The sequence below is a fragment of the Puma concolor genome, chromosome A1 (assembly GCF_028749965.1).
Source record: "Puma concolor isolate L17-30 chromosome A1, mPumCon1.1.hap2, whole genome shotgun sequence".
In the NCBI taxonomy this organism is placed as follows: domain Eukaryota; kingdom Metazoa; phylum Chordata; class Mammalia; order Carnivora; family Felidae; genus Puma; species Puma concolor.
In genome coordinates this window covers 95,558,578-95,572,091 of record NC_141667.1, presented here as the reverse complement: position 1 = coordinate 95,572,091, position 13,514 = coordinate 95,558,578, and the positions used below count along the sequence as shown (strand labels likewise).

The window sequence follows — 13,514 nt, the reverse complement described above, 5'->3', positions numbered from 1 at the left end:
ACATTTTTTAAAGTAGTGGGATTATTTTATTTTAAGTTGGAAGCCCAGTACAAAACAGATGTGAACTGATATACGATGGTGGAGCAGGTGGTGGAGAAGCCATGGCCTGCCCACTCAGTCTTTTCCTTATCTCCCTGGAATATTCCTGAGGAAATCTAGAGCCCAGTTTGAAGACAAGTTATCTATAATTATCTTATGTTTACAGTTAAAATAGCCTACTGAAAACCACTTGTTCTTAAAATGTCTGATGCCAAAAGCATTTCTTCCATGTTGTATGGTACAGAATACTGAATGTGGTGTATGTGTATTTACGTGTGTAGATAGATGGGGTGGTGATGCTTACTAATCAAATAGGCTTTTGGGAGAAAAACAATTGCCCTCAACAGACAACTAGTAACTGTATATAATATATATATGATTGTTTGGAAATAAGATGGCTTTCTATCACTGGGATCATACAGCCACATGCTTATACATTTTCCCAGGATAATGTCATTTCTGTTGCCTAAAATTTTGTAGCCTTAAAGCATACAGATTGATTTATATATATTCTATTTGGTTTATAAATATTTTATAGATTCTCTCTATATAGATTCTATATATAGATTCTATATATTCTAAGTTGTTTACTTAGAATTAATTTTAGAAATTTAATTTATAAATCAATTAAAGAAATATTAACTTTTTAAGCTATCATTTGAGGTAGCTTAAGAATGATAGCTTAAAGAAATTAACTTTGAACTTACTGTTTTATTCAGCCTTTGTCAAAAGCATAGTATAGATCTGGGCTGAAAAACTAGTGCTGGTAAGGCCAACACCCTCTGAACTTACTTGGTTCGGTCCCTTCATCTGGCCCCCACAGTGTTTTAAAAGACACAAAGACTATTGGTATGTATGCTTGAAGCACAAAAAACTGCAGTCCTAGCCCTCAGCAGGCATTTGCTTTTACTACCTCTGGCTGAGATGAATGGCATTTGAAAAAGTGACACGATCAGCTTCTACTTTTCTTGGATCTCTTATCTTTGTATTGAGTTAGAGAACCAGAATGGAACATACTTGGATGGTATCAGCTTAGCTGCCCACAGAAATGTCTTCAGTGCCATATGCTCTGGGTTTCCTCTCGCACTCCCTCCATTTTAAATATCAAGTTCTAAGATATGAAACTGCACTATGAAGAGCTTTTCTATATTGTTGCTAAATTTCTAAAATGAACATTGTTCATTATCATATTCAATGTTCATTAAGATCACTGTGGAAACACCCTTTAGACATTGCTGATAGGAAACTGTTTCTTTTCTCTTGAAAACCAATTTATTTGATTATATAAAGAGGATAGTGATAACTGAAGGCAGTACTGCTTAAGGGAAATAATATACGAGCTACAACACAAACTTACATAAGTAAACTTATATTTACTAGCAGCCATGTTTAAATAGTAAAAAGAAACGGGTCAAGTTAATTTTAATAATATATTTCATTTATCCTACATATCAAAATTATTTCAGCATATATTCAGTATAAAAATTTTAATAAAATCTTTTACATTATTTTTTTCATATTAACTCCTCAAAGTCTAGTGTATATTTTATACATCACATTTCAATTTGGACTGGCCATATTTCAAGTATCATATTATACTGGATGGATTTCAAGTTTCCCTTTAAAGTCTTTACTGCTAAGAAGCTCAATTATAATAATTATTTCATTCCTGTTTTTTGGTATACTTATGGAAATTCCTTTATGTCTTCTGATTTTTATTTAAACTAAGCAGCCTTATATTCATACATGTCTGTGTATTAACTATACCTTGTTATAAATATTTTTGTTAATATGTAGGTCTTATAGATAAATAATTTTCTGTAAGCTTTCATGGAAAAATAACAACCAGATGCATTATTAAGAACACCCAAATTCTTTATGTAGAACTGCTGCATTTCCATATTTAAACTCCAGATTTCAAAAATCTAAAGAAAAACAAGCAAATCCAACTTCCTGATTTATTTTAAGTTTATCAGGATAAAAGAAATAAACAATCACAATGAAAAATTTAGTGATGCTAAAAATGAGGCGAATGTCAATGATTACACATTAACTGTCATTTCAAATAGTGTTAATTATTAACTATTTGAGATTTTAGATAACACCACACACCAACATTTTATAATTGATTAGGTTCAGTTTTACATTTAAGTTATAATGATGTGCAATCTTTTGTTATACATTTTTGTATTTTATATTTTTTGTCAATCCAGAACATAGAAGGGATTTGATTATTTTTGGATATCTAGTAAGTTTCTGGATAGTAAAAGAGAAAGCTTGAATAGTATCTAGGAATATTCATTACACTTAGAGTTTGAGCCTTGAAATACATTCCAAAATTAAAAAAAAAAAATTCATATTTACATTGGGCCTGTTAGGTCCAGGAGGTACTGCATTCATTAAAGTATACATGTTGTCTCCAGAGTTGGTTGAATCTGAAACAAAACATTACCTAATTAATATCTTTCTTTATAATTTACACCCAAGTCATCACAAAGTAATAATCAGAGATGATCTGCACACACATACATATTAATAGCTGCAGCACTTAAAATAGTCATTACTAATGTTCAGAAACAAATACTTGTAAGTCATTTTCCAACTCAGAAATTACCATTCTGAGGTTGTAAATGAGAATATTTACCTAATATATAAGGGGTAATCACTTGAATAATTCTGGTCAAAAGGAACATTACTTTAAAAATCTCAAATATTACAGTAAAGTTTTTCTTTTCTAAAAAACATGGATACTTTTTGACTTCATTAAGCAATGTGTATAACAAAAATCTCCAAAAATTCAAATTCAGTAGCTTTTCGGTTTTCATTGTTTCCTTAGGCTTCTTATATACTAATTTAAAACAGTTTATTTATCTAATAATTATTAATAGCTGGTGGGATATCATGGCTTAATTCCAACATAAAGAGAGTATACAATTAGAATGAAAAATTCTCTTGCTTGAAGTAAAAGTCAGCTTCTTCCAGTACAGCTTTTGATGAAATTTTTTTATTCATTTTATTCTTGATTCATTATAGTAAAAATAACTGTAGTGTATATCCATATAAAATAAGTACCACTTTATAATATTAAAAAATTTACATTTCATGTCTATTAGCTAATTCTAATAAAGTCTCTGAGTACATATGTTTTTATAGTGTATTATCTATAGTAAAAGGCCATATATTTTACATTTAGGAAATATGTTTTTCTATTTTCCCACAATTATACAATTTTCTTAAATATAATGTATCAGGCCTCTCCATTCTGAAAAAAAAAGTGTTTCAAATCTACATTAATATATCCTACTGCTGAAAAAGCAGACATGCCCACTTCAGATGGATCTCTATTTGTTTATACTAAGTAAGGTCCTGATCTACTTTTGTGGCCTTAATTATTTATTTTACATCCTTATGTACATTATATTCCTGTCAACTCAGGCTGCTTGTTCTTTCCTGTGTATGATCAACCGTTTATATCTCCATATTTTTGTTCTTAATTCCTCCAAGTATCTTCTCCCCAGTGTCCATCTACTGAAATTCTGCTCACTACCCCAGGCCCACTGCAAATGTTACCTCTTTCATGAGATTTTGTTTTCTGAAACTTCTGAATTCATGCATGCCCCCTCATCATTGAATTCTGCTTTGCATTCTAGTTAACATTTTGTCTTGTTCTTGTCTTTGTTATAGTGAGTTCATTGAGAGAAGGAAAGAGATCATGTCTTATACTATGTGCCACAGACAATAAATATCTGCTGAGATTTAACTAATGGAATACACTCTATCCCATAAAAATGTATCTTTCAGAAAATCAGTCATTACTAATGACTAAACACAGGAGATCTTCAAGTGGTTTTTCATCTTTATTAGCCTAATTTTACTTAACTAATTTTAATAATTAACTTGGAAGGAAAATAGGCTGTATATTTTAAATATATAGAAAGAAAAATAAATTTGTTGTTTTTAATACCAATCAAAAACATACTTTCATCTATAGAAACACCAAGAGAAGTAAGGTTGGTATTTTCTAGACTTCTTTTTATATACAGAAAAACTTTACAATAAAGTAGACCTTATGGAACCTGTTTTTGGCGGGGAGAGCATTGGCTTCAAATTAGGAATGACTATACAAAAGATGAGCCCACAGGAGTATGCACAAGGCTAGGAAGACATACTGGTGGCAATTTGTTGGCTTGGAAGGATGGAGAGTAATCAGATTACTTATCACCTGAAAAGTTTAGTGGTTTCTCCAAAAAATTTCATTTATATTGTGGTGAAGTGTTTATTAATCACATGCTACCTTCATAAATTAAACATTAACTTCACATATAAGAATGTAAATGTGCGCAAGATGTTCAATTCGCCTAATTCTATCTTGAATGAATTGTTTCACTTCAATGAAGATGCTCTGAGGACAGAGATCCATGAAATATTTATGCTATATTCCAAATCAGTAGTGAAGCAAAGCAAAATTTTGTGTTAATTATCAGATTGATGCTTTTTCAAAATTAAGAAGATTCAAAAATTAAAAATTATTATTTATTGATATGATCAATGATAGTTAAGTTCAAGCTTCCACACATCTTAGATTTCAACAAACCAGCTAAGAACATATGAATTTAATATTGCAACATAATTCAGTATTTTTTTATTATAAAAATCTCCCATCTCCTTCATTACCCAGAGGTTAACACTGATAAAGCCTTAGAGCCTATTTCTTTGTCTTTCTACATTTTTGTATTAAATATATTTTACAATAAAATTGTAATCATATTAAATTGAATCATGAACATTTATTCTCCATGTCATTAACAATTCTTTGATAATAATTTTAATGGCTACATTATATTCCTAAAAATTAATTTATTACTTTTGCTAAAATTGTATTAGGTTTGTGCCTACTATTTCACTATTAACTATAAAAAAATGAGCACCCTCTACATAAATCTCAGGTTGTATCTCTAATTATTCTCATAGCAGGATGATAGAAAAAAGTGAATATGAACTTTTTCATGGCTCTTGATACATGTTGCCAGAGCAGTTTCTAGGAGGGGTGTACCAATGTAAACTTCCACCATTATAGTCCTCAAGAAGCAACACATTTAATAGTCTATATTAAAGTCTTGAAAAGAAAGGATAAAGCTATTTAAAATCATTATATTCAATGATCACAGAAATACTGAGGCATTTTAGTTTAAAAATATTAAAAGAAAAAAATCTTCCTCCAGTACACAGTGAATTTATTAGCTAATAAGTACATATGGACATGTAAGCATATTGATATCTATTGATATCTTAGTGAGATAATAGATTTGGTGGGTCTGATTAAAGCTAATCCATTGGCTTTACACGGATCCATCCATGTATTTCATGTGTTATGCAGAATTTTTCTAAGTTGTGAGATTTGGATTCTTTTTCAGAGTCTCAAAGAATCTTTGTGTCAGATAAATTATTGGGCAATTCATGTAGATCAACACCATTTGCAATCTGATTATATCTATTACTCACACGACAGGAATTTTCTACAGACTTAAAGTAACTGGACAACAGTTATTTTTAAGAACACTACTTCTTCCTACTTGCTACCTCTAGTCTACTTCCTGTTACCATCAATGAGATAATGAATACTACTGACTATCATAACAATTTCTATATTTTGTGGTTTTATTCTAATAATCAAATGCCCGTGTGGTTGGTGTGATTACAATACCTGCTGGACTAGGCATGATGGGTGTTCCTGGTGGCCCTCCACCTCCTGGAGGACCCTAAATAATTATACAAAATTTCAGTAAAAATAAGGCATTTCATAAACAATGTAAGGAAAAACAGAAGAAAAGTTAGGCTTATCTATAATAGTCCAATTTGAAAATAACAGAGGAATTTTCTCCATAATTTATTTTCTTTGAATGCACAATCATTTCACTATTATGCAAGATATGATTTAGCTTAAATATGTTAAGATTGTTTTAATAAGTTTCCAAAAACAATGAGCCTGTAACACTGATGTACTATTCAGGACTTAATCATATTAGGTATAATGAGGTTAAGGAGAAACCATTTATTGGGGCCTTTACAAATCCATAAAACAGAATCACTCATGTGTATCTGTGACTATAATTTTCTTATATTTTGTATCATCATTTTTTATAGGAAACTAAAAACTCAAAGATATTCATATGCTTAAAAAATACATTGATGCTATTTCTTTTTCTATTGGTATCAACTGTAACACTTCCAGAGCTTGGAACCTTCTGCTATCATATCAATTAGAAATGAGGGGCAACATTGACTAATGCTGTGGGTTACTAATCAACTGGAAATGGAAATTAGGTGATTCTAAGGTTAACTCAGTTATTTCAGACAACCAATTCAGGTAAAGGGTTTTAGAATTTGTTAGCTCTAAAGTAATCTGTATAAATTACTAAGTGGATAAATTTGTATTTCATTCTGAAGGTGTAGACATAGCGCACTAATTATTTCAGATTTTATATATATATATATATATATATATATATATATATATTTGCTATTTAATAAGCAACTTAAATTTTCTTTCAGATAAAATTCTATAATTTCATAAAACTATGTATTACGCTTATTCTTCAGTGATTTGAGAAAAAAATAGGTTTTACCCACATTTACTTTCATTTTTGTTTCATAGAGAATGTGAAAAATGTTAGGCCTCTTAGTTTGTATAGCTTAAGAGAACATTGAGCACTAAGTTCACAGGTCCAAAACAGCATGTGCTTTTTACTATGTTCATAAAACACTATTTCTACGGAGAGTAAAATGCTCATTGATCTTCTTAAGCACTCCTTTTTTCCTACCCCAGTTAGCCACCACCTCTGAAAATTTCTTTAGGAAAGATTTTCCTTTTTACCATTTTATCTTTGCTCTTCTGTTAGGCGTTTACTCCTAAATATTATAACAATTTATCTTCCATGGTGGCCTTGAGATGTAGCAAGGATTATAATGTTATGAGGGTTAAAAGGTCATTTGTAAGTTCAAGAGCTCATGTAAAACCTACTAACTTGACTTTAGGTGTAAATGAATTATTGGAAAATTTTAACATGTACTAAATAATGATAAGAAGAAAAATAAGTGCTTTCAATATCAAAGTATAAAAAAGCCCCCGGCCCCCAAATGACTAGTCATTATTCTGCGATATGATTCCCTTTGTGATCAGGAAACAGTTTAATGTCTTCCTAAACTTTGTGTGTGGTGAGTGGTATGAGGGAGGGGGTGTACCTCATTCTCCTGGAGAACTGCAAATTCAAGCTTGGCATTGTGTAACTGGGTATGGCTTTCTTCATGATTGGACAGAGTGTATTGTATTGGTTTACAGAAACATATGCTAAAGTAAAACACAGTACTCAGGGCAATTTTGGCCAGATTGATAACTGTCTCACTAATGAACATCAACATATGTACTGAGGTTGGCAGACGAAAAACTCAATACATATCAGATGTTCACTTCTTGGCCAATACACAGGGGCTCTTCTTAACATCTGGACAACTATTTCATTGCCCAAATAAAACATAACATCAATTCTTATGAGCAAACAATCCCAAATGTACTTACTACATAATTCCCAGGAGATGCTGAGGAGTATGGTATCTGGAACACGAATAGGACAAAGAAATATATATTTTGATTCATGTGACAATACGGAAACTTACCTACAATGAATCTATATTCTGACTTTTATCAAGTTTTAAAATGTATCACAAAGGATGATAAAGAATAAAGCCGTTTATATCTGTCTAAGTGCTGGAAAATGAATAAATGCAACATTATCTTGAATTTATAAAAAAGAGTGGATTTAGGTCAAGAGAAATTTAGATTTCTAGCTTTAAGTTATACTGATTTTAGAGCAGTTATACTCACTGCTTGATACTAATGACACTTATTCTGTAATTAGAAAGATATATATTTGTGCAGTGAAAAACCAGAAACCAGAGTTTTTCAAATTAATAGCTTTTACAGATACAACTTCCAATTTATGTGCATTCTGGGATGCATTATTATTATTTTTAAGATGGGTTTCAGGCTACTACATTCATGTGGTACAGGTCAGTACTTGATCTATAGACCTCATGTTTCCCCCCTTTCCTTTCTAATTAGCTACTAGAAACTAATATAACAAATGCAAAACATTTTCGTTAATGTAAGTCTCCAAAGACTACTAACTTGTGGGGATCAGATATGGATAACAAATTCTCTCCTTCCCTTCAAATCAAGCTCTTAACCAAACTCTTTTCTAGAGATTACATAGTATTAATACAACATTGCTATTATAATTTTAAAAATGAGAAGTAGAAAACAGATATTTAAAAACTAAACACTTGAGTGTTGATATTAATAAAGAAAGCTAAATCCGAATATTTTATTTTTTTTTTCAAAGAAGCTCATTAGCTCACTTGCATGAAGAATCTGCACATCCAGAGGAGATATTTTTGTCTTGTTCTAGAAAAAGCCATAAACTACTATCTTCTTGCAGGTACATAGCCAGATTAGGACCATTACAGTAGTGAAAAGATGATAGTTCCTTTACCCTAAACCCTCCTTCTAGCCCAACGCCTTCCATATAATTAAACATAAAAATAATATGAAACTATACAGTAAGAAGGAAGTATAACAAAGTTATGATTTTCCTCTAAGTTATTTGAAAATTGTCTCCTTGTTGTTTGGTGTCCACGCTTTGCCTTAAGCACAGACCACATGCCTCTGCGGCCCCTGCTTGGTCTGCCTATGGCTAATTCATCCCTGCAGAGGGTCCTTACCAGGCTGCCCAGTATCACTAATGATGGGGATTACTTCCACTATGAGCAGTGAGATCTGATGGCCAGTACACACTAAACTCGGTGCTAGAAATCAACTTTGCTCTCTTGGGCCGCTGTTAGTGCATGATCCACCATCCATCTTCTGATTCTTATTATTTTAAACATATGCATTTACTCTCTCCAAATCACTACCTTATCTGTTGGCTCCAATTTTCATCTCCTTATAACTTTAGCATCATGCTCATGTTCTTCTGCCTCTCTCTATTGTCTACCATCATTCTTTACCAACTTTAACATATGAGCTAACCACCCTTTAAATCTTTGGAATTTATACTTTATTGCCTTCCTTCATTTCACAATATACTTCCTTCTCCTCCATTTGTGAGTATGAGAACATCCCAGAACTCTTTACACAGAGATCTAAACAACTCCTTTGCCTGACAATCTTTCTTATTCCTCATGACACTCACAAATATATTATTCTATATTCCAACAAGAATCTTCTTCCATTACAATTCCTCCATGTTTTCCCTATTATTTCTGTATTTATTTCCTGTAAGTCCATTATTTCCTTATTAGTTTCCTGCTAAATTGTCTCTGCCACTCCCCCATGCCACTGTCAGCATTTTGTTTCTCTTTCCAATATTTTAAATTCATTATCTCAAAGCCTACTTAGTTTCCATCTCTTTGATCATCCCCTAGCCACCTTTTCTATTTCACAGTAGAGATTTACCAGAGAGAAACACAAAATAAGGGACAAGGTCCAAAATATAATCATGTTCTCCAATTTCTACTTAGTCTTCACTAATAACTGGAAGCATTTTGGCTCAGCCTTCATGGAAGCCCAGAAGCATTCTGTGGTGTGCCAATAAACCGAATAAATTCAGGGGAGAAAAAGGTCCCAATCTGTAGCATTTATCAATTTATGTGGTATGAATATTCCCACATGAAATATTTCAAGCTACCAATGATTCTTTTTTTAATTTTTATTTATTAATTTTAAAAATTTATTTATTGTTTAATTTATATCCAAGTTAGTTAGCACATGGTGCAACAATGATTTCAGGAGTAGATTCCTTAATGCCCCTTACCCATTTAGACCATCCCCCTTCCCACAACCCCTCCAGTAACCCTCTGTTTGTTCTCTATATTTAAGAGGCTCTTATGTTTTATCCCCCTCCCTGTTTTTACATTATATTTGCTTCCCTTCTCTTATGTTCATCTGTTTTTTATCTTAAATTCCTCATGTAAGTGAAGTCATATATTTGTCTTTCTCTAATTTTGCTTAGTGTAACTTAGAATAAGTTCCATCCACGTAGTTGCAAATGGCAAGATTTCATTGAATATATATACCACTTCTTCTTATCCATTCACCCGTCGATGGACATTTGGGCTCTTTCCATACTTTGGCTATTGTCGATAGCATTGCTATAAACATTGGGATGCATGTGCCCCTTCAAAACAGCATACCTGTATCCCTTGGATAAATACCTAGTAGTGCAATTGCTGGGTCATAGAGTAGTTCTATTTTTAATTTTTTGAGGAACCTCCATACTGTTTTCCAGAGTAGCTGCACTGGTTTGCATTCCCACCAGCAGTGCAAAAGAGATCCTCTCTCTCTGCATCCTCGCCAACATCTCTCGTTGCTTGAGTTGTTAATGATAGCCATTCTGATAGGTGTGAGATGGTTATCTCATTGTGGTTTTGATTTGTATTTCCCTGATAATGAGTGATGTTGAGCATTTTTTCATGTGTCTGCTCACCATCTGGATGTCTTCTTTGGAGAAGTGTCTATTCATGTCTTTTGCCAATTTCTTCCCTGGATTATTTGTAAGCTACCAATGATTTAACAATTAACTCAAAAAATTCCTGAATACTTAACAAGTGACTTTCTGAGCTGGCTGTCATGGTGATTATAAAATGGTGAGTTGGTAGTCTGCCCTTGTGTCATATGTTAAAGCTATCAAATTCTTACTATACCTTCATCTTCAACTCAACACTCCAAATAGATTGAAATTTTCATCCATTCGTCCACGTAGAAAAAAAGATAATCTTTCTATTTGCTTCCAAAGCTAGCCCCATCTCATCCTCCTAACACCTTGCTCCTTTTATAGTTTTAAATTTCTCCTTCATGGTTCCTTCAAACACAGTTAAACACAGTTTTTAAACATTTAAAAATACTTTAAAAAATTGTTACTTCATGTAGTTCAATTTTTTTCCATGTTTGTCCTGACAAAGTCTTTAATTTTGGCTTATAGTCACTATTTCTACTTCATATTTTTTGATGCCCTCATTAAAAGAAAAAGATCATTTGGACTGCTACTCCTGATAGCACTTTACTGAACACACACTCTTGAAAGTTACTAGTAGCATCTGACAGTCTAGTGTGAGTGACATAAAATATAACAATATAGGTAGAAGAACTATGTGGGTACAGAAGACATATTTGAGCTGGATAGATGACTTATAGAGAATAGATTATCACCAGAAAGACAAAGAGAAGGATCGAAAGAAGGAAGGAAGGAAGGAAGGAAGGAAGGAAGGAAGGAAGGAAGGAAAGAAAGAAAGAAAGAAAGAAAGAAAGAAAGAAAGAAAGAAGTAAACACAAAATATAAAAGTACATAGATTATTAGGGAAATGGCATATAATTTTACCCAGCTGCTATAATGTGGTACTTACAGGAAACTGAAATAAATGATAAGCATATATGGTCAGACTGTTGAATTTATACTGTAGGAAACAGGAAGTCACAGGTTTTAGAGAGACATATTCCAATTTATATTTTAGTAAGATAACCCTAGAGGTATCACAGAATACAAATACAAGTTAAGAGTCTATTGCAAAAGGTCTAGGCAAGAGATGATAGAGTGTTCTAGGAAGCACTGATTAAGATAAGTAGGAGTAAGAAAGTTTGAAAGACTTCACAAATGTACTTGGCAGAGCACAGTGACGAACTAGGTGAGGTAGACAAGGGAAGGCAAAAGTTAAGGTAATACCTAGGTTTCCAACTTGGTGAGTGGGTGAATGATGGTGCCACTAATTCATGTGTAGAGAATTCAGGAAGGGGGGCAAGTCTGGGGAAATATCTGACATGTTGAATTTTAAAGCACTAGTGCACAGTGAAGTAGACCGATCAACAGATTTTTAGAAATACAGATCAAGAATTTACTAGAGATTAGAACTAGAGATAAAGCTTCAATTGAATACATTTCCATTCTGTGCTGGACATAACAGTTGATCTAGGATTCTATTATATTTAGTGATAGATTTAATATTCCAAAAACAAAGCTCACCATCTACCGTCTAAACTTCCTTCTCTTGTATTTCTAGCTGAGTTTGTGTTTTCCCATTCTCCCTGATACCTGAATTCAAAGACTTGAAATCACCTTCAGCTTTTTCTCTTTATTCCCAAATTCAAGGTCATCAGGTGTTTTTTATTCTATGTGTGAAATGCATCCTCATTATTCCTTTGATCACCACTCTACCTCAGGGTCTGATAACATTTTATAAAGGCCATTACTATTATCTCCTAACTTCATTTCCCTATTTTTCATCCATTTTATAAACTATCTTCCTAAAACATAGCTCCCTCCCATATAGGTGATAAATTTCAGATTTCTCCATTCCAAAGCCCTGTACACACCAGGGCTCCCTTTTTTGCCTTTCAGTTTTGTCACCTTCTATGCCTTCCCAAACAATCTTTCTCCCTATCAGCTAACAGTCTAATAATTTTTCCTCAAACATTTTTGGTATTTCCTCTGTTAGTTTTCCACAAAATTTTCTCTACCTCTAGTGTCCAAATTCTTCCAATCTAATTAATCACCTCCTTCCCCTGGATACAAAATAACCATTAACATGAATTGAAAGATGAAATGCAGATGTAGAAGATAAGATCAAAGAGCTAAAGATCAGAATCACAGAATTAGAAGAATCCTTTATACAGATAATTCAAGAGATTGATAATTCAAGAGCTGTGACTGATAATTCAGATATTCTAAAATATATTCTGACTCCTAATATCCATGACAGTGGTGTGGGAGCAGGGGAAGAGCAAAGTAGCTAGAGATTTGGAGTTGTTTGTTTGTTTTTAATTTTGGAGAGAGAGAGAGAGAGAGAGCACAAGCAGGGGAGGGGAACAGGGAGAGAGAGAATCTCACACAGGCTTCACACTGCATGTGGAGCCTGATGCTGGCTCAATCTCACAAACTATGGGATCATGACTTGTGCTGAAATCAAGAGTTTGATGCTCAATGGACTGAGCCACCCAGGTGTCCCCGAGTTTTTGTTTGTTTGTTTGTTTTTAATGATTAGCAACATTTTTGTTAAGTAACTTTCTTCAACTGTGAAGTTTAAAACTACCTTAGAAGGACTGGTTTACTAGAAACCAGAGAGGATAACATTAAGACATTATCTGTGCCACTGTAAAGTTGAAAATATTCTATTATTCTTCAGTGCTTTTTAAGAAATTTATTTTAAAGTTTATTTATTTATTTTGAGACGAGAGAGAGAGAGAGAGAGAGAGAATGCACATGCATCAAGTGGAGAGGGGCAGAGGGAGAGGGAGAGAGAGAATCCAGAGTGGGCTCCATGCAGTCAGCACAGAGCTTGAGGTAGGTCTCAATCCCAAGAACCATGAGATCATGACCTGAGCTGAAATCAAGAGTCAGACACTTAACCGACTGAGCCACCCAGGTGCC

General features: G+C 33.0%; 1 protein-coding gene across 10 annotated transcripts in view; it reads right to left on the bottom strand.

Annotated features, from left to right (window-relative positions):
- Positions 1-13,514, bottom strand: part of SSBP2 (single stranded DNA binding protein 2) — a 322,394-nt gene that overhangs the window by 25,292 nt on the left and 283,588 nt on the right. For all 10 annotated transcript variants that reach the window (XM_025924980.2, XM_025924976.2, XM_025924977.2 and 7 more), the window contains 3 exons: positions 7,616-7,651; positions 5,744-5,798; positions 2,404-2,474 (listed from right to left, as the gene is read on the bottom strand). In XM_025924980.2, the coding sequence (XP_025780765.1) occupies positions 2,404-2,474; positions 5,744-5,798; positions 7,616-7,651 (162 nt within the window). The remainder of the gene's footprint in view (positions 1-2,403; positions 2,475-5,743; positions 5,799-7,615; positions 7,652-13,514) is intronic.